The sequence below is a fragment of the Epithele typhae genome (genome assembly GCF_022376455.1).
Source record: "Epithele typhae strain CBS 203.58 chromosome Unknown BXZ73scaffold_1, whole genome shotgun sequence".
NCBI classification, from domain to species: Eukaryota; Fungi; Basidiomycota; class Agaricomycetes; order Polyporales; family Epitheliaceae; genus Epithele; species Epithele typhae.
Genome location: NW_025954192.1, coordinates 139,681 through 160,414, shown reverse-complemented (window position 1 = coordinate 160,414; position 20,734 = coordinate 139,681). Strand labels below are relative to the sequence as shown.

The 20,734-nt window shown below is 58.9% G+C and overlaps 4 protein-coding genes across 4 annotated transcripts; 2 read left to right on the top strand and 2 right to left on the bottom strand.

Annotated features, from left to right (window-relative positions):
- Positions 1-3,862: 3,862 nt before the first annotated feature.
- Positions 3,863-10,598, bottom strand: BXZ73DRAFT_37640 (kinesin-domain-containing protein; the record flags this gene model as incomplete). Its single annotated transcript, XM_048018053.1, has 10 exons — positions 3,863-4,119; positions 4,183-6,133; positions 6,290-6,832; positions 6,882-6,993; positions 7,048-7,512; positions 7,562-8,391; positions 8,447-9,283; positions 9,334-9,751; positions 9,869-10,487; positions 10,550-10,598. 10 exons carry the CDS (start codon positions 10,596-10,598, stop codon positions 3,863-3,865), a joined length of 6,081 nt encoding a protein of 2,026 aa, XP_047883546.1.
- A 2,118-nt stretch (positions 10,599-12,716) lies between these two features.
- BXZ73DRAFT_37340 (actin-like protein ARPC3) lies at positions 12,717-14,206 on the top strand (the record flags this gene model as incomplete). The annotated part of the gene is made up of 6 exons (XM_048017980.1): positions 12,717-12,792; positions 12,841-12,926; positions 12,984-13,204; positions 13,254-13,424; positions 13,485-13,618; positions 13,671-14,206. 6 exons carry the CDS (start codon positions 12,717-12,719, stop codon positions 14,204-14,206), a joined length of 1,224 nt encoding a protein of 407 aa, XP_047883545.1.
- Positions 14,207-14,390: 184 nt separating this feature from the next.
- Positions 14,391-14,863, bottom strand: BXZ73DRAFT_37116 (DASH complex subunit Dad3-domain-containing protein; the record flags this gene model as incomplete). Its single annotated transcript, XM_048017946.1, has 3 exons — positions 14,391-14,486; positions 14,569-14,667; positions 14,738-14,863. 3 exons carry the CDS (start codon positions 14,861-14,863, stop codon positions 14,391-14,393), a joined length of 321 nt encoding a protein of 106 aa, XP_047883544.1.
- Positions 14,864-18,389: 3,526 nt separating this feature from the next.
- On the top strand, positions 18,390-19,683 carry BXZ73DRAFT_95341 (uncharacterized protein; the record flags this gene model as incomplete). The annotated part of the gene is made up of 3 exons (XM_048026749.1): positions 18,390-18,657; positions 18,714-18,883; positions 18,940-19,683. 3 exons carry the CDS (start codon positions 18,390-18,392, stop codon positions 19,681-19,683), a joined length of 1,182 nt encoding a protein of 393 aa, XP_047883543.1.
- Between the last annotated feature and the right edge of the window lie 1,051 nt (positions 19,684-20,734).

The window sequence follows — 20,734 nt, the reverse complement described above, 5'->3', positions numbered from 1 at the left end:
GTGGCGGGCATGCAGAATATCAGAACGAAGAGAAAAGGGAACATACAAGCGGCCTTTGTGAAAAACGAGATCCTTTTGAACGGAGAAGTCGTCATCTCCTCGCGCGACGGCCTCGCGCCAAACATCATCGGACGCGAAAGCGGCTTGAAAACGCGCAAGAAGATCTGCGTTGTCAAGAGAAATCACGGTAAGTGCAGCCTGAGCAGACAGAGACGACACCGAAAGGGATGATGTGTGCCTCTCTGTGAGGAGCGTTTGATGCTGTCCTGTCAGGACATCATCCCCTCTTCGAGGGACGAAGTCCGCGCGTCGTGACGGCGCGTCAGCGATGTTCGCGGAACCGGGCGCCCAATTGAGGTGGAAGTCGTAGTCGGAAAGAAACATTGACCAACGTGCTTGGCGACGGTTGAGAGGTTGGGTTTGCATGAAGTATTCGAGGTTGCGGTGATCGGAAATGACAGTGATGGGGTGTGGTGAGCCGAGGAGCCATGCACGCATGTCGCGGAACGTGTCGACGATGGCGAGAAGCTCCTTGTCGTGGACTTCGTAATTGATCTCAGCGGGCGAGAGCTTGCGAGAGAAGAAGCCGACGGGATGAAGGGAGCCAGAATCGTCAGGTTGCTGGAGAACGCCGGCAATCGCAAAGTCGGAGGCGTCGGTGATGACAGTGCAAGGGCGGTGGGGGGAAAAGTGTTGGAGGACAGGTGCGGTGACGAAAGCGTCCTTGAGCGCGGCGAACGCAGCGCGCGCGGGGTCGTCGAGGTGAAAGGGTTGGGGAGAGGAAGAAGGCTTGGTGAGTAGGGTGAGAGGAAGAACGATACGCGAGAATGCGGGAATGAAACGACGATAGAAATTGGCAAACCCTAAAAACGATTGAACGTCTTTGATAGACGCAGGTTCTGGCCAATCAGTAATGGTGTCGAGCTTGTGTGGGTTCATGCGAACACCGTCAGCACTGATAATAAACCCAAGAAACTCAACGGCAGTCTTATGCCACTCGCATTTGCGCGGGTTGGCATAGAGCTTTGCACCGCGAAGCTTGTCGAGGATAAGACGAACATGTCGTTCGTGCTCTTCAGGTGAAGCTGAAAAGATCAGAATGTCGTCAAGATAAACGACGCAAAAGATATCCAGATACTCGTGCAGCACATCTTGGATGAAGGATTGGAAGGCAGCGGGCGCGTTTGTGAGACCGTACGGCATCACCAGATGCTCGAACAGGCCGAGTGGCGTCCGAAACGCTGTCTTCCATTCATCGCCCTCCTTAATACGTACGTGGGAGTAGGCGGACTTGAGATCGAGTACCGAAAACATCTTGGATCCTTGAACACGGTCGAGGAGATCGTTGACAAGAGGAAGGGGGTAGCGATTCTTGCGAGTGATGGTGTTGAGACCACGGAAGTCGACACAGAGGCGAAGTTCGCCGGTCTTCTTGCGCGTGAACAGAACGGGCGCAGCGGCAGAGGACGTGGAGCGACGGATGTGACCACGCTTGAGGTTGTCGGCAAGGTGCTTTGCAAGGGCGTCGCGTTCGTCGATACCAAGGCGGTAGAGCGGACCAAAGGGTGGTGAGGTGTCGGGATCGAGATTGATATCGACGTCGTAAGGACGGTGTGGGGGGAGATGGTCGAATTCTGCAGGGTTGAATACAGAGTCTTGGTAGGTACGGTACTGCGGCGGGATGGACTCTCGAATAGTGTCCCACTCGGCGGGGTCCGCGACGGCATCGTAGTGAGTGCGAAACGCGTCGGAGAGGTCGGAGGAGACCGCGCGGGTAGTGGGGTCGAAAGAGAACGAAGAAAGTACGCACGTAGGATCGTCGCGAATGGCCTTGAGAAATTTCTTGGCTGAGAGCGTCCGAATATGGCGTCGGCATGGCGGCGTGCGAGGAATCGGGGATTGGGGGCGACCGAAGCCATCCGAACCCGAACGGAGAAGCGAGGGGCGACCGGAGCCATCCAACGCGTCGATGGACGAAGAGGCGACATGGGAGTGGGGGATCGCGGCCGCGTGGAGCGACGTTGAGACGTCGTCCGGAGAGAGTGCGGGGATCTTGAGGGAAGCGATCAAACTGTGATGGTCGCGCAAAGGGCAGAGACGCGAGGACAAAGAATAATGCGTTGATCGCTGTCGTGAGACAATGTAAGGCTGGAAGCTATATACTACTGTAGACAGGAGCTTGCAGAAGACCTAGAATCACGGAGACGGTCATGGGAATGGCGTAGAGTAATACAGTGGAGAACATGAGTCGAAGGCCAAGAGAACGTACAGTAATAGGAGCGTCGTGAATAGCAGAAAAGAGTATGCAGATAGCGGAACGCGTGGATAGCATCGGCGCGAGCAGATAGCGATGCGTGGGCGCGCATATGGACTATGGCCAGGCCCATGACAGTCCACCTCCTCCGCCAGCGTACCACCCACCGCATCGCCCTCTCTCTGCGTCACCCTCCTCTGCGTCGCCCTCCACTGCGTCAACCTCCTTCACTTCCGCGTTGTCGCGGGGCCACGGCGAGCTACCGTGGCCCCATTCTTACTTGCTAGCACTCCTTTGTAATAGCTTGATAACAAATACATTTTAATCACTAACCATATACAAAAAGTGTGGTCTAAAACAAAGAGGGAGGTGAGCTCACTGTCTGAGACGGTGAGCTCGGGTGGCAGCGCCCGAGGCGCCGGTTTTCGGACATGTCGGGGCAGCGTCGCGCCCATGTGGCCGGCCGGCGGCGGGTGCGCTGGGAAGCGGCGGCGACGTAGCTACGTATGTAGTCCATCCCATAAAAGGTCGATCAAAGCGAGCATTAGTTGGAATTGTAGGATTGTTATTTGGATCATCAATGTCTGAATAGATTATCTACGACGAATGGCAGCGCCCTCTGCCAGCCTCTGCCAGCCTCCGGAGTCCGGACCCTCCCGAAGCATGTCCGGATTCCGGACAGTCCCTGAAGCCGCCCTCGGCCCATGTCCGGAAAATCGGCAGCCAGGTCGTCAAGAAAGGCCCTTCCGGTGTCCGGATCACGCCTAGTCCTAGGGCCAAAAATCGTCGATCTGTGTCCGGATGACCGGCGGGCCTACTATAGGCGCTTTCGGGGGTCCTCATTGGCTCCGGCCTCCGGTCCGACCCCCTCGCGTCCACCGCCCAGCCCCGCCCCACCCCTGCGACGCCCGCGAGCTACCCGACAGCCCACTCGCTGGCCAAACACACGTTCACGGTCCGTGCGCATGCGACGTCGCTCCATCCGCGCTCGTCTGTCGCGCGCATCGCCCTCACGCGATTCGGAGAGCCCTCGCTTAGCAGGCAAACGCTTCGTCCCACTCGTTCCTGTCCGCGGACCGAGGTTTCACTCCGCCGAAGCCCTGATCGTCTTGGGCGATTGACCAGCATAGCAAGCGCTGGTATAGTCAACGGTCTCGAAACATATTTCAGAGAACAGCTAGCTAAAGAGTCGGCACCAGGATGGGCTGGAGATCATATGGGGTCGGGTGGTGGGGAACGAGCGTGGGGGTATCCGTGGCTACAGACAGCAAATCCTAATAAACATCTCTAAACTACGTATGTGTATATGTACTCAAAGGCGGTGTGGGGTACCCCGCGGCAAAGGTGTGAGGGTCGGGAGGCCGGCGAAGACGAAGTGCGAATACTGCGGCGGAGGACAAAACGGAAACAGACCGGAGGTACCCAACGCGTCTCGGTCCCCCCCGCCTGGGAGTGTGTAAAGTAATGTACAGTGCGTGGGCAAGGAGCGCGATCGAAACAGTGAGATGAAGAGGCGAGAGATGACAGGAACACATGGACCGGGACAAACGGGACCGAGAGAGAGAGAGGGAGGGGGGGATGATGGGAGAGATACAGGATTCCTCCTCGTCATAGGCACGCAAACTTGGATTTGCGCCGTTGCAGCTCTTCCATACGGGTGTCCAACTGCGCTCGTGCACGCTCCTTCGCTCGCCTTTCCTCATCCAACCGGCTTTCCAGCGATTGCTTCTCCTCCACAACCGACCGGCGAACATTGACGACCTCGGCCTTGGCCTCGGCAAGGTCAGTGCGGAGGCTGACGATCTGGTTGCTGAGGTTATCGCGTTCGCGTGCGAGTTCCGTCGCCTGCATCCGCGCCTTCCGGACTGCGTGGGCAAGAAAAGAAGCCAGTCAGAACCGGAACCGTCCCGAAATGAATCTGAACTCACGATTTTTCTCCGAATCGCCAAGCGAAGCCTCTAGCGTAGCCACCATGTCCATGTGGGCCTGGAGGTCGCCCTCGCAATGCGTCAGCTGCTTGTTCAGGGTCTTGATCATCGCCTCCTGCTCATCCAGCTGCTTTGCCTGCTGCTGGACTTGCGCTGTGAGCTTGGGATCGGGGTCCCGCGGCCCGACCAATGGTGAGGGCAATCCGTTGGCGATTGAATGGCTGATGGACGTGGCAGGGGTCGAGGGCGACTCCATGCCGTCAACGCTGATGCTACGCGACGACATAGCGGTCGATGAAGACGAGCTGTGCTGCTCATGGATGGCCCGAGGTGCTGGAGGGATGGGAACGGTAGGAGGAGGAGTAGGGGGAGGGAGCTTGCCAGGCGACATGATGCCTGTCGCACGAGAGTAGGAGACGTTACGGTCCATGGTTGGCCGCGCACTTGGCGTGGGGCTGCCGAGCTGTTGCTGGAGGTCGCGGAGGAGTGCGTCTTGCCGATTCTTTTCCGCCATAAGGTTGTCCATCTCGTCCTTCGTCTTCTGCAGGTTCTCCTGCATCTCGGCGATGACGAAACGGTGTTTCTCGAGCTCGTCTACGAGGGACTGCCGCTTGGAGGCTTCCTTCACAAGCGCCGATGTTTCCTCGCGGGTACTCAGGAGCTCGGAACGCAGCTTCTCCAGCTCAGCAGAGAACGAGTCACGCTCCGACCGAGCAGTGGACAGCTCAGTCTGGAGCGACGTGATGTTCTCGTTCTTCTGCTGGATTACGGACTCATGTGCCTGGCGCATCTCCTCACGAGCATGTGCCCACTCGTCCGAAGCAGCCTTGTGCGTGTCGAGCTCGTCCAAAAGAGTGTTGTGCTCCTTCGAGAGGGTCTCGAGTTCCTCGGCGTGCTTCTTCCGGAGATCCTCAAGGAGGAGGTCGTGCTTCCGGAGGAGGGTGTCGCGCTCTTCGGAATGCGTCTTATCGACTTCGGCAAGGGTCGCCTCGAGTTGCTCCTTCTCGGCCGTCATGAGTAGATTGGACTGTGAGCGAGAGGCCTCGAGTTCAGAGCGGTGCTGCTCCGTAGCCGCAACGAGCGCGTTCTGCGCCTCAGTGAGGGCTGTCTGGTGCTCAGCTTTGAGGCGAACGACCTCCTCGGTGTGCTCCTTGACGAGTGTTGAGCGTTGCTCCTCGGAAGTGCTTGAGGACGACGAAAGAGCATCCTTGTGAGACTCGGCAAGACGCTCAAGCTCCTCCGCGTGCGCGCGTTTCAGGTCAGCAAGCGCAGCAGAGTGCTTCTCGTCACTAGACTTGGACATCTCCTCCATCTCCTTCTTGAGACCAGCTTCCGCCGCAGCGCGTTCAGAACGAGCCTCCTCGAGAGCGCCAGTGAGGCGAGCAATCTCCTGGGTGGACTCCTCCTTGAGCTTGGCGGTGACACCGGCGTGCTCCTCGACGAGGCGCTCGTTGGCGGACAAGGCAGCCTTCTCCTTCTCAGCAAGCACACGAACGTGCTCGGCCTCGATGCGGTCGATGCGATCTGCGAACTCCAACTCCTTAGCCGCGAGGGTGGACGAGTGGTCGGCCTTGACACGCTGGAGGGATTCGCGGTGCTGGTCGAGCTTCGCGGTAAGTGCAGCGGCGTGCTCTTCCTTCAGGCGATGTATGTCGGCTGCAAACTGCTGCTCCTTGTTCTTGATTGCAGAGGCGTGCTCCTCCTGCAGGGACTTGAGAGCCTCGTCCCGCGACGTCTCCGACTCGGAAAGAGAGCCCTGCTGCGCGATCTCGGCCATCCGAACGTCGCGGGTATGCTCATCCTTCAGACGTTCCAGCGCTGTCGCGGACTCGGCGGCCTGCCTCTCGAGAGCCTGAGCGTGGTCGGTGCGGAGCTTCGTGAGCGCGTCGTAGTACTCCTCCTCGATGCGCGAGAGGTGTAAAGAGTTCCGCTCCTCGATCGTCTTCATGGCCTCTTGGTGCTCAGAGGTCGCCTTTGCGAGAGTTGCAACATGCTCGTTCGCCGCCGCCTCGTGAGACTGGGTGAGCTCTTGTACACGCCGGCGAAGCTCCTCCTTGTGGTCGGACTCGAGTTTGCCGAGAGCCGCGGCGTGCTCCGCCTTGAGGACAGTGAGAGCGCCATCATGGTCGGAGACTGCCTTCGTGAGGGCGGCTTCATGGTCAGCGCGTGTACGCTCGAGGAGCTCGGCGGCCTCGTCAAGGCGACAACGTAGCTCCTCCTCGTGTTCGGCCTTGAGCTTGCCGAAAACTTGCTCGTGGTCGCGTTGAGCCATCTCAAGTACAGACGCCGACTGCGCGAGCTGCGTGCGAAGTTCTCCCAGAGACGTCTCGTGCTCCTCCTTCAGCTTGACAACGAGGGCGTCGTGCTCCTCGCTCTTGACGTGAATGGCTTCCTCGTGCGCCGCCTTGAGTTGCTCAACATCGGCAGAATGGGTATCCTCCGCTTGCTTCAGCGACTGGATGAGCTCAGCTTCGCGCTTGGTGAGGTCGTCGAGGGAGGCTTGGAGTGCAGCATGTTGGGCCTGTGACCCCTCGAGCGACTCGGTGAGCTCTAAATGACGAGCTTCTGCCTCTCCTTGTTCGCCCTGAGCGGCGACCAGATCGTCATGCCTCTGACGGAGAGCATCGAGCTCCATGCTCATGTTCAGCGCCTGAAACACGTGTGAGTAGATAGTGGCGGGGCTGTTTCTTGGAGCGTACCTGATCGCGCGAGAGTACTTGCAAGTCCTCATGCTGCTTGCGAATAGAGGAGAGTTGATTGGTGAGGTCGTCAACGACTTCCTTGTGAACAGACTCTTTCTGAGCCATGGAACTACCGAAGGAACAATTCATCAGCACAAGCCAGCGTTTCAACGACAGTACGTACCGCATAAGCTCATTGAGTCTTACCAGAGACTCGTCAACATCGGAATCGGTGAGGTCGGTAGATGGCCGGAGGTCAAGACTCTTGCGGATCTCTGTGAACTGACTCATAGTTTTCGGAGAGAGGTGAAGTGTAGCATCGCCGTTGGTATACGGGACTGGGTCTTTCAAGCCATTGGTCATAATATGAGGGGTGCCCGGAGGAGTGGTCTTCTCTTTCAACGTGGATTCTAGGACGGTAATCTCCACCTCACGCTCCTTGATGACATCCTGGAGGCGCATGATCTCCTCTTCCAGGCTCGCCACGGACCGCTCTGTGGGTGAAATGGTGACTGACGGTAACGAGATTGACAAGTTGGGGCGCGAGGTGCTGGAGATGGAGCTACTTGTGCCATGGCTGGAAATAGAAGCCTTGCGCGACCTGGCCGAGGACAGCTCCTGCGATAGCGATACAGATTGCGAGAGCGATCTGACTGCCAGGTGATTAGGACACGAACATTGAGTTGACGATCACATACCTGGAGTGGAGCGACTCTGACGAGACCGCGTTGCGGAAAAAAAGCCGTCGACCCGAGCCGCTGGAAGACTCCTGGTCTCGGGACCGTTGCATCCTGCGGCGACCAGGTGAAATATCTCCTCCGCGTTCAGGGGACTCTGGCGGCGGAGGTGGAGCGTTGACTTTGGCCTCCTGGAGCTGAGCAGCGAGATCGGCAATCTCACGCAGAGCATCACGATACTTCGCCGTGACAGATGACAGGTCCGCAAGGGTTGCAGTGTGTGTCTGCTGAAGCGCCACTAGCTGAGAGTCAACCAATCCATCGGCTTCATGGATTGAAGAAACTTCCGAGTTGGCGCCGGTGGATGTGGTACCGTTCGTGGTTGCGCCGTTCGTCTTGACAGGGGACGCTTCCAGCTGTTTCTTCGCCTTGGCCACCTCGCTGGCGAGCTCGTTGAGCCGCTCGCGCTCCTCGTTCGCAGCTTGCATCTTGACCTCCCAGTCCGCCATCTTCGTCTCCAGCTCTTGCACCCTAGCCTCCCTGAGCTCAAGATCAGACCTCCAGCTTTCGCCGTCCTGCTTTAAGCTCTCTAGACGCGACTCCAGGGCGGTCACTTGGTTGCGACGCTTCTCGCATTCCCTCTCGAGAACCTCCACAGTTGCTCTGAGAGCGAGGACTGACTCGTCAGACTTGCTGAGGCGAGCTTCGAGGTCCGCGATGTATTCCGCTGAGTGGGACTCGGAGTCCTTGTACTTGGCAAGCTCCCGTTTGAGGTCGGTGATAGAGCCGCTCGAAGAGGTGGAACTCTCGTCGTACAAGCGTACCTTCTCCTCAAGGTCGTGGACATAAGCCTGAATGAAAGTGTTCAGAGAACTTCTACGTGCATAGGGTTGAAGCAACGCTTACCTCCGTGGATGCTTCTCGTTCTGCTAGCTTAACAACACGCGCCTTCAGCTCCTCCAAATACATCTCCGTCGTTGAATGGCGGTCGGCAAGAGTGTTGTACTCATTCTCCTTCTCGTCATAGAGATCGTTTGTGTGGCGGAGCGCGGCACGGTTAAGCTTGAGCTCAGCCTCCATCGCACTTATTGTCTTCTCGTACTCCTCGATGACAGGCCCGACGATCTCCTCGTACTTCGCGGTGCCGCCCAGACGACCACCGGTGGAGTTCCGCTGCTTCTCCGCAAGCTCGTTCCGAAGACGGGTGAGTTCTTCCGTGCGCTCAACGAACTTCTCGCGCAGATCTTCGTAGTTGTTCTGGAGCTCGGTCATCTGCGCAAGGACCCTCTTCGAAGAGCCCTCCGATGCCTCCGACGGCCCAGAGCTGATCACGGTGGCACCAACACCTCCGCCCTCCTTTATCTGCTTGACCTCCTTCCGCAACCGGGTCACCATGCCTTGCAGCCATTCCACGTCGTCCCAACCTTCCTCCCTCTCGTTCAGGACGGCGCGGTTCTTGATGTTACGGGCGCGGTTAGCGTACTTGAGCGTGTTGATGGTCTCGTTCGCGTTCCACTCCGCGGGGCTAACACAGGCAATCATAAGGGTGTGCGCATTGCCTCCCAGCGAGTCTTGCAGAAGACGGGTGAGCTTGGAGTCCCGATACGGGATGTAGGACGCAGTGTTGGTCTTGGCCTTCGCAGGGTCTCCCAAAGCCGAAATGACGTTTCCCAGCGCGAGAAGACCGCTGTTGATGGAGATACCCTCCTTGATCCGCTCACCAGCGGCGGCCGTGCGTTTGAGCTAAAGCCAGATGAGCACGAGAATGCCGCCAACCGGGTTGGTGTACATACCCGTTCGGAGCCTGCCAGGTCGACGAAATGGAACTTCGATGTCACGGTAACCCACTCTCCGCTGCCGCTCTCACCACCGGAATCCTTCTTCGGCATCTCCGGAGACAGGAAACCGAGTGAACTTGCCGGACGGGTACCTCTAGCGATAGCCGACTGGAAACTTGGAGTGGCGGGGCGGCCAAACGTGGGGGAAGAAACACGACCATTGGAACTGGTGCCAATAACAGAACCCGGGCGACCGATGCGTGATGGTGACCGTCCACCAGGGGGGAGAGGCGATGATGAACGGGGCGGCGGTCCGCTTCCAACGAACTTCCTCTGAATGAGTGTTAAGGAGAAGATGGCGTGTGAGCGTGAAGACTGTGCGTTCATGTCTGTTTCGTTCGTGCGTCTGATCGAGGCACCTTGGCGGATCAGACTAGATAGGTTGATGTGAGCAACTTGTCTCGTCACATGGTGAGGTATAGCACAGACGTAGACCCTTTGCAGGCCAGGGGGAGGTACTAGGGCGCATATACCAAAGAGATGTACTCACCTCATAACCTCGTTGGCGCTTTTCACGTTGACCTCCCGCAACCCCTCCCAAATAATGTGACCTTGTTTATCTTCGCGAATCTGAACGTCCCGTTTGCCACCGGTGTCCGCGAGAAGGTCGATTAGGTCTTCGTTGTAGATTTCGATGTAGGAGCCCTTGAGTTGGTATGTCCACGCGCCTGAACGCTCCTCCTTCATCTCCCTACACCGCGCAAAGATGGTAGACACAGCACGGGGAATGATACCCATACCGTTTGACGCGTCGGTAGGGTCCGCATCCAGATCAATACCAGTCATGGTGAACGTCTTCCCACTGCTTGTCTGACCGTAGGCCAGAATGGTACAGTTGAAACCTTCCACGAAGCGAGATATGAGGGGCAGCGCTGTAGAGGTGAACATGGCGTGTTGGGTAGTAGCTGGGGGATGGACTTGGTCGAAGGTGAACGTCTGCTTTTTAGCACTGTTGGCCGAGGACGAGGTAGGTGCGGGAGCACCAGGGCCGGTAGAAGGAGTGGAGTCCACGCTGACAGTGGTGTTCGAGGCGGCATTGATTACATTACGCTGGAAGCGGCTCGGGATGGTAGAGAGGTCGTGCTGGTTGGTGGGGCGGATACGGAGGGCTGGGGAACAAGAGACATTCTCATGAGAGCTAAGGTGAGAACAGCGGGTCGTGACGACGTACCGACTTGCACCGAGGTGGAAGCCGCATTAGACGGCTGCGAGGGCGCCATGGTGGCGGAGGTGGTACACAGCGACGAGAGCGCAGGCCTCGACGACGTCCTGAATAGCGAAGGGGAGATAGAGAAGGGGCAGGGGAAACAGCGAACGGAACGACCCCAGCCTGGGGTTAGTCACCAGGCAAGAGTCGGCTGTCGGCCAATCACGGGATTTGATCCACCTATCGGCAACCCGTTTCCGGGACTTAGCTGCCGAAATGCTTGCTTTTCCTGGGTTGTTGGTTGAAATGTCCTGGGTCCCCGATCTACACACGACCCTACCACGGTACCCGCGACCATGCATCCTATCCTCTCTCGATCTCTTTGTGATAGCCATGGAGTGCCAGGGGATGAAACTGGCGAACAAAACTTCCCGCACACTCAGCGGCAGCACCAGCTGAACCAGCTGATCCGTGATCTTGTTTACTTGAGCCCTTGCCCGGTTGTCGTCGTAACCGTTGTACTCCGTCCCCACTGCTGAAAGTCTGGACTTTGCGTCATCCTTTCTTCAAAACTTCACCCTGAGGGTAAATCAAACTCCCAGTGATGACGGCCCAAAATTTCTGACAAGCACGACTGCGTGATACGACGATGTGGTATATGGGTAGGGCTGTGAATTGGTGGTATTAGCGATATCCATGCTTTCCAGACTTGGATCAGGCACAGCACCCATAATCGATTATGTAATCCTCCATATGGCCCTCGTTCCTGTTCAGAAATGTTCGACGTCCCTGGTCAGAAATCTGGGTTTGATGTTGCATAAGCGTCACGAGTACAACACCTGGCCAAGGCTTTCTACAGTTCATGCCGAGTGCGAAATGTACTCGGGTCTCGAACGTTTCAACCTCCGCACTCACCCCCACCGGATGCATTGACACCGTCCCCTCACACGATACCCCCATCTTCCGCATCTTTTTTCGGAGGGAAAGAAGCAATCAGCTCTCTTGTACACGGCCTCGGCGCTGCGATCCGTCATCAGCAAGGTCGCCTCCTGCTTCACGTCGGGAGGCGGTACGTCTGGGGCTTCGTTTATTCCATGGCTTTACCTCTAGGTAGTAGCGCGCGACGGTGCGGACAAGCGTTTCGGCGATGCCACGACGGCGATACGCCGGGCTCACATAGACATTCTGGATGGCGATGGGGCGCGGTGTAGGTCAGCCGCGCGACCTCAGGGTACCCAGCGGTGATTGTGAGAAGGATGGGAGAATATTCTTGGTGGCGTAACTTGCCTTCCACACCACTTTGGGTTCATGCAGGAGCAATCGCTTCCCCGCTCGCACGTCGAAAGGGGGCCCATCTTCGATGCCGATGATGGTATCGGAGGTGGGCGCGTTCGGGGGTGCAAGAATGATGTCGCACAGGAGGGAGGGTGGAGGCCTTCGCGATCAGGTCACTGGTACAAATCCAAGAACCGATAGGCATATTTTGGATGTGAGGCGTGGCTTTGAGAGCCAAGCACAGGCGGCGCAGGACGGGGCGACGCTTGATCAATGTGATTTTTAAAACCTGCCTGTGAGCCGTCATGGCCATGTCGAGCGGTATGAGAACTGGCCGAAACTGTTCTCCTTGATACACACCCAACATGAGGAACATGCTCGTGTCCACCAGCGTCGGGCTGTTCTTTACTGTATAAAAAACACACGGCTATATTCATGAAAGACTTATCATGGCATTATATGTATATGGCTCCCAAGAACTTTTCTGGATTATTGAAACGGGTGACACACAGAGCTTCCATGCCACGGAGAAGAGGAGAATGCTCGTGCACGGCCAACGTGTCATGACTTCGTTGGATCAACCCACAGTCAGTGCAGACTGACAGGGGGACGGCACGGAAGTTTTGTCTAGAGGGCTTGAAGGGGTCCCGGTCAGCACTGCATCATGCACACAAGAAAAAGGAACAAACAATTTGTCCAATGGATGAGTTGCAACATGTATTCGTGTATGTATGGTGGCCAGGCAGCGGTAGGAGAATAACCAAGGGCGTCTAGTCACCGAAATGACGCCAGCGCAATAGATGAAGACGATCAGACGCCCAGTCTTTAAGACCCTTCTCGACTGCGCTCCTCCCACCTACGCCGAGTCGACTGACCAGAGTCCTCTGCGAATCTCCACTTCGATTGCGAACATAATATGGCCCCCGTGGATGTTTTCTCTCTGAGCCATCAAGGCCCCGTGACGTGCCATGCGTTCAATGGCGACCGTTCCCGTAGGTGCGGATGGTGTGTAATCGTTCACAAGCTCACTTCATCTATAGAGGTCGCCGTTAGCCTGAACAACAACGAAGTGCGCATCTACGCCCGCGCCGGCAACGACTGGAACCACATCGAAACGTTGACGGAGGTAGGACGGGTACAATCCTTTGGTATGCACCTGGACTCATACCCGTTCGATGGATAGCACGACAAACCCATTACATCTATCGACTGGGCCCCGAACTCCAACCGGATCGTCACCTCCGCGCAAGACAGGAATGCGTACGTATGGACGCTGACCCCCGATCCTCAAACTGGCCATATGACCTGGAAGCCGACGCTTGTGCTGTTGCGCATTAACCGTGCCGCGACGTATGTTCGCTGGAGTCCCAACGAGGATAAGTTCGCTGTGGCTAGTGGTGCTCGGTGTGTATATTCTTTCTGAGGGTAGATGATCTGTCCTCATTCCCTTCAGTGCGATCGCCATCTGCTCCTTCGATCCAGAGGGCGATTGGTGGGTCTCCCGCCTGCTCAAGAAGCCCATCAGGTCGACCGTGTTGTCGGTCGACTGGCACCCCAACAATGTCCTCCTTGCTGCCGGTAGTGCGGACATGAAGGCGCGCGTTTTCTCCGCGTACATAAGGACGTTGACAAGAGGTATGCATCCGTTTCCATTCCACGCTCTCCTGGCGCCCTCTCAACAGAGTGACAGGCCGTCAGCCTCTGTCTGGGGAGAGAAGCTCCCTTTCAACACCATCTGTGGAGAGTATGCTAGTCCCTCGGGCGGATGGGTCCACGATGTTGCCTTCTCGCCATCTGGTGATGTGCTTGCTTTTGTCAGTGAGTATCAAGTTCCCTGCGCATTAAAGTCCTACGCCTCATGTTCCCAAAGGCCATGACAGCACCGTGAACATCGTGTACCCCGGCGGCCCCACTGTATTCACGATCAAGATGTCCAGCCTTCCCCTCGCTACGCTGACGTGGACCACAGAGGAGTCCATCGTCGCCGCCGGGCACGACTGTCAGCCGCTCGTCTTCGCGGGCAACACCACCGGCTGGGAAGCCATCGGGACCCTCGACGACCCGCAGGCGTCCAAGGCGCCTGGCGGCGGGCGTGGCGGGATGGGCGCGTCCCCCGTGGGCCGCCTGAACAGCGCCGCGTTCAACACGTTCCGCAACGCCGCCGAGCGCGGCATCTCGAACGTGCCCGGCTCGCCCACTGCGGGCGGCGCGGGCGAGTCCGAGCTCTTCACGGTCCACCAGAACACGATCACGAGCGTGCGGCCATACGCGGGCGAGCGGGGTGCGGTGAGCCAGGTGAGCACCTCCGGCGTTGACGGCAAGCTCGTCGTCTGGGATGCGAACGCGGTTACTCCCATCTCCGCCGCGGGGCTCACGGGGAAGCTGGGCAAGATGTCGATGCGATGAAGAGTCTAGGGTCGTGTACGAGTACATCACATGCGTTGTCTACGGATACAATATGCGTGGGCGTGTAGGAATGAGAAAGAAATCTGATGACTGGGAGAAGGCGGCGGCAGCGAAGCCCTCGTCTGTTCGCACCTGTGGGTGTAGTGGAGGGCCGCGCACCCAAACGAGCACATAACGCCCACCCCTACTGCCGAACGGTCTCGTTGGGGGTGATGTCGGACATGTTGGACAAGTCTGCCATAGGCTGTTCGTTGATTACGGCCCACACCGATGCCTTGAACTGTATGGATGCATCGGGTGCGCGCGGGCGTGCCGTCAGGACTCACCGCCCCATTCATGACGGATAGCAACCACGAACGCACCAGGGTGAGCACGAGTCCCATCTTGACCTCCAGCGCGCGCAGCTGTTTCAAGAGCGACTCGTCCGGTGCCTCGCTCACCCGCCGCGTCTCCGCAATCAGCTGCAGTTCCCGCGCACGTCCAGATATGTCGTCAGGGTCTGAAGGGTGCGATGAAATACGCGTCGCGCACCTCTTTGATGTTCTGCGATAGCTGGGCGTATTGCCACAGCACCTCCGCCTCGAGCTCGGTCAGGTTCGGGTGGCCTTGGTATGGATTTGCCTCGAAGACGGTGCTGCTCGACAGGGAGGTAGCCATCGGTCGCGATGAGTGCGTGCTGGGCTTTGCCTGGGCCGGTCGCGCCCCGCTAAGACAAGGAAGAAAGCGCAAGAGGGAAGGGCAGACACTGCGACCGATCGCGACGCGTTCGCCGGGCGCTCGCGCCACCCCCGGCCGCCTCGCGCGCGCGCGATTCAATTGGTAGGAAGCTCAAGCACTTTCTTCTCCGCCACGACTTGCTCATAGCAACGACTTTCTATCTGCCTCGCTGACCCGAGAAGGATTGGGCGATCTCGATGATTTCTCTGGTCTCTGCCTCGTGCCTGGCTCGTGGCGTCCAGGCGAGCTTTCCTCGATCGGGCTCTTTCTTTGCGCTGCGGTGGGGGACACACCGAACCAAACCTTGCGCCTCGAGGCTGCTGTTGGAGGTGCCGACAAGCTTACCGCCATGAGAAGGATGTGGTTCTAGGTTCGCGCTGGACGCAAACAAAACTCCAGCTCTTATTGTCTTCCGCACTCTCGACGCGGGCGGCGTACGACATGCAGATCTTCCGTGACAGACTGGAGTGCTGTGCGCACTTCACAGATAGAATGCCGTACGATGTGTGGTGTTTGCCGAACTCTCACCGCCGAATTTAGCATCCTCACTGCGTCAAGTCAGGTAACGTTCGGGACTTCGCTATCCGATGGCGCTCACTGACTTGATTATGACCAGAGCCACCACCATGACCTCCACAGTTCATGTGCCTTTATCAACGATGACGACAAGCCTATGGATATTCCGAGCTACGACGCGATTGTCACGCAATCCCACGAGCGACGTCCTTTCCAGGGAACCGCCATCAACATTGGCGGTGTGCGAATCAATCTCGACAAGAGGTCGGATCGTGTGTGCCACATCTGGGCCAAGTTTGGCTGGAACACCACCATGGGCAAAGCTAGGACGCAGCAATCTCCAAAGGAGCAACTTCACCGTGCGCGGATCTCGTGTTTATTTCGCCTTCACGTGGGGTGTGCGACGAGTCCGATGTTGGCCGCGTCGCTGCCGCCGCGCAAGCCCTCATCACCATCCCGGATCCCAGTTCAATGCATGGTCCTATCAGAGGATGTCGAATCGAGCACTCTTTCTCCGTCGACGAGCGGTACTCATCCATCTGGTACGAATCGGTTGAGGAGCTGCAGGATCATGTGAGTTTATTTCCCTTTGTTTCTATCTCTCGCCTTGGGTCTTACCGACGGTGACTCGCGACTCAGCTGGTTGTTCGTGCAACTGAGAGGGACGCGCGCATTAATACAGTGAACGAAGTCACCGCACACAGCCTGCTCCTCTGTGTATCGGACGTGAAAGGTGTCGACTTCATGAAAGATCGAGAAGACAGGACCCTCGATGTGTGTTTCACAGGTTGCTGTCTTCTTTCTTCGAGATCACCCTCAAACAACAAAACGGAAACTTCGCACGGTGTATCTTGTCGATGCTCAGCTATTTGCCATGTACACCAGCTAAGCCACTAGGCTGGCCGCTTCCTACGTGATGGTCCCATCTGACACCGATAGAATTGGTGAGCAGATCCTTTTATGTCATGACGATACATCAATGCTTATATTGACTGACGTTTCTTATGGTGCTTGCTGCTATGCGCAGAGGAAAGAACGATCGTAATAGTACGGGAAAATCGAGATAGAACAAGCGGCGTACGTCACTTCGTGAGCGTTCTTGGGAACCTGAAGACAAATGGATTGTGAGTGTCAGTGCAGAGCCCACACGGTAACATTGCGGCTGACCCGTGACTCTGTCGGTAAAGTGCTTTTGTATCCCGGTGCCGTAATCTATCCGCGACATCGCCATTCGTCCATCTCTCCCTCTACGCAAGTAGCACGACGGCGCAAGCTTGTCTGACGCTGGGCTCATAGGGTTCCGCATGCCCCCCACACGCTGGTGACTTGTCCACACTCGCACAACCTACCCAATCTAGTCATCCCCAAGCGAACGTAAGGTGCCTCTTTCAGTTGACCGCTTTCGGTTCGGTTCCTCGCTGCGCCCGCCGCCGCGCCGCACGTCAGCGTCGTCAGGCCACTGGGCGTGGATCCCATCATCCGGTCAATCATGCATTCCGCGATGCTGGTCCCAGGACCCGCGAGCCGTCGCCGCCCCGGCGGCGCGGTCCATTGACCGACCGAGCAGTCGCGCCGACTCTGCGAAGCGCCATCATACTGATCCCGCGACGGTTGTTTCCTATTGTCTTGCAAGTTGCCCATCCTCTGCGCACCGGGAATCAGAGAAGGCCCAAGCCGCGGCCAGGGATGGGGAAGGAAGGAAGCGCACATCTGTGATGCTCGTCCTGTGGTTCACAGGCGTCACGGCATGACTCCACGGAGAGCACGCTGACATCCGTCGGATGCCCAGCTCACGAGCTGAGCTCGCAGAGGGGACGAGGGCGCGCCGGTGATGGGCGCCGACAGGACTTGTGGACCTCGACCAGAAGCCAGGTTCGAAGGGCCGCCCCGCGTTCGAGATCCGTTCTCTCATCACGGGGATTGGGAGAGTCGTCCCCGACGGTGGGGAGCAGGACTCGCGCATCTCGCCATGCATCGTGCCGGGCTGGTTCTCCAGAACTCCTGGGACGCGCTTCCGGCCACCGCGTCCTTTTTCGACCGCCCCTTTGTTCAGTGCCCGTCGCCAGCGACAATGCATAAAGCACCGGCGCCCGGATCCGCCCGCGTGTTCTCGTGAGTGCAGAAGGCTGCGGCAGCTACTCGGTTCTGCGTGGACGTCCAGCTACGCGAATTGACCATTTTGCTTAATGCGGCACTCTTCCGATGGACAACGCTTGGCAGTGAGCGGGCGCAGGCTCGCGTCGCGCGCCCCTGCAGCGCGGAAGGGGTACGGAGATGCGCTGGGTCTTGTGTATGGACATGAAGGTGAGTCCCGGACGAACGCCGATGGTGACGGACGAGGCGGCGGAGGAGCCGAGATGAAATCGAGAACATATTAAATCCATGAGGCTATCTGCCGCTCGGGTGCAAGCAGATCATGGCCCAGGACCGTGTGGGGCACGAGGCAGGCGATCAGAGATGTGCAGGGGGAGGAGCTCGTGCAGAAAGCGCGTTCGCAGGCGAGGCGGGGCAGGGGGAGATGGGACGGGCACGAGGCTCCCGACCAGGCTGGCGCAAGACAATAAGAACAGGCGCCGGGCCGCGGCAACGACGGGAGCGTGGAGGCGCCGGGGGCAGACGCGGACGATCGATCTCTTCTCGAAGCGGCAGACGGAGTCCGGCGGGGTGGCCGGCGGGGAGAGTGGGCTCGAGGGCGGGCGTGGTTGCGAGGCAGCCCGCCATCGGTGCCCTGCCTTTGCCCATAAATCTGCCCAGCGCGGGTGCGCGGCCTCTCTTTCGTCTGTTCCCTTCGCTCCCCTTCGTTCGTCCCACTTGTCCCGGCACCCTTTCGACGCAGCCACCGCCTGGCCAAGACAATTGACAAGCGGCCGCACGCGCAAACAGTCCTCCTAGTCCGCCTCGCGCCTGGCACAAGGCTACCAAATCAGGCCCCCCACCCTCCTTGCCCAACATGTCTCCGGTAGACAATAGCTCCTCCCTCCCCGTCCCTATAATCGCCGTCCGCCCCGGTCTGCCCTCCCCCGCCCGGCCCACTGGTGCCCTTCCGTCCCCCGATCCCGCACAGGCGCTCCGCCGCGCAATGCACCACGTCTCCTTCGTGCCCCGGCCCTTCCCCCCGCCCGCCCTCGCAGACGTCCCTCTCGAGTACATCGTCAACCAGCTCCACCGCCTCGCGTCCCACTACTGGAGCAGGCCCGAGACGTCCGACTGCACCATTGGTACGTCCCCCACTCGTTGCCCACGCGTGCCCCTCGGTGCTCACCGCACCCGACAGTTGTTTCACTGGATAACGAACCCGCCAACAAGATGCACGCTCCCCCCAGCGTATGCGACGCGTTCCAGCACATGGGCATCCGGTCCGACGACCCCCTCGTCGACGATGCTTCCGCGAACGCTGCACGCGCCGCGCCCAAGTCTGTTCGGCCACGACGAATGATCATGAAGGTCCGTCTCCTGTCTCCATCCCTCTGCCCATCGTCTGAGTGAGGGCTTGCGTATAGCTCCATATGGACTACCTGTGTGCCCATTCCGCCCTCTTCCGCGGCCTGCTCAGCGGCGCGTCCACCTTCGACCTCGCCCCGGACGCGTCCATGCTGCGCCCAGGGTCCCCCACATCCGCGCCCTCTCCCGCACTCTCGCGCCAGTCGTCGGTCTCCTCCCTCAAGGTCCCCTGCATCCTCCCGTCCTCGACCCCCACGCACCCTGTCGTCCACCTCCCCATCCCCGACCCCGCGTCCTTCCACCATCTCGTGCATTACATCTACTTCGGCTCCACCGCGTTCATCGAGGACGGGCTTGACAAGGGCGACCTCGCCTGGGAGGGCATCGCTCGCAACGTCGAGTTCCTCCGGATGGGGTCCGAGATCAAGCAGTTCCTCGGCCGCTACTGGCGCCGGTCGCACACCTACTCCGACTACTCCGAGACCGACTCGGACGGCGAGGCCGAGTACAACTCGGACCTCGACGAGTCGAGCGATGACGACATGGACTACGGGATGTCCGACGAGGACGAATCGACGCTCGCCGACCCGGACGAGGAGGGCATGTGCCTCGCCGACGATGAGGACGACGACTTCGGCGTCCTCAAGGCGAAGGCGAAGGCCCGCGCCGCTGCCCAGCGCGAGCCACCCCGCGGCCGACAGCGCGCCCAGCGGCGGCTCGGGCACTCTTCCTCTGACCCGGTGATCAGCCACCGTGTCGCTGGAGCAGGGCCCTCTGCGCCTCGCCGTACCAGCCGCCATTAGCCTCGAGTCTCGCACCCCCACCCCCACGTACCCTGGACCCTGGACCCTCACGCTCGCTCCCCCTGCTGCTGCTTCCCGTCGGACGCTGTTCCCCGTGCCGGCCTCATGACATGACCCACACACGTCGTACCCAGCGCCCCGCTTCCGCAACTCGTGTGCCGCGCTGCCATCACGTTGTCGTCCGTGCACAACCCCGGATATCTCGCATTTAATCGCCTCGCTCCCACCTTTCGCCCACCTTCGAGAGCCCCTAATCTTATTCTAATCCACCGAGGGCTGTGTACGCTAGCAAGAAAGTCTAACCGAAGAAGAATGTGAGCTCCCCCTCGCTTCTTCGCGCAGCAGAGGCTAACGACACCCGTCTGCCAGGTTCGTTCGCCAATGTGTCACTATCGCCAGAAACGGGCGCCCTTCCCACTCGCTCATAGAAACCCGCTCATTCGTCTTACACGTACCACACGCGAGCCGCTGCCCGCCGTATTGTCTGCCAATATTACCTGTCCTTTCGCCGTCATCCCCGCCCCCCGCCTTCACCACCAAAACCATGACCGCCACAACGGTCTCGGTCCCCCAACCGTGCACACTCCGCGGTCGGCACGCCTCGACGTCGTAATGTGGCTGCACCACCACCCTATGCTAGCAGTTCCTCGATAGTTGCAGCATGGCCGTTCCCCGCTGCGCTGGAGTATGGGTTGAATGCGCAGGAAGAGGACATGGAGGAGAGGATGGGGACGAGGACCGGCCGGAACGCTCGCTTGCACTTTACCTTGCTTGCTGTTATCGAGTTCTCGCAACGCGAGCAGCCAGCCAACTAGTCGTTCTTTCCACTCGCGTGCGCTCGGACGGCCGGCTTCGACTCTCGAAGCACAGGACATGTTGCAGTGTGTTGGTGCGGGCGTGGGGAACAGCGCCCGCCGTGCCCGAGCTACGACGTTGACCGGCGTACGCTCGGTAGTTCAAACGTTCATGCTTGGTCGCCGGCCGGCCACAGCGCCGTGCTGGCGCATCATTCTAGGGCAGCCCATGTCGTTTCGCCCTCGACCTCACCACC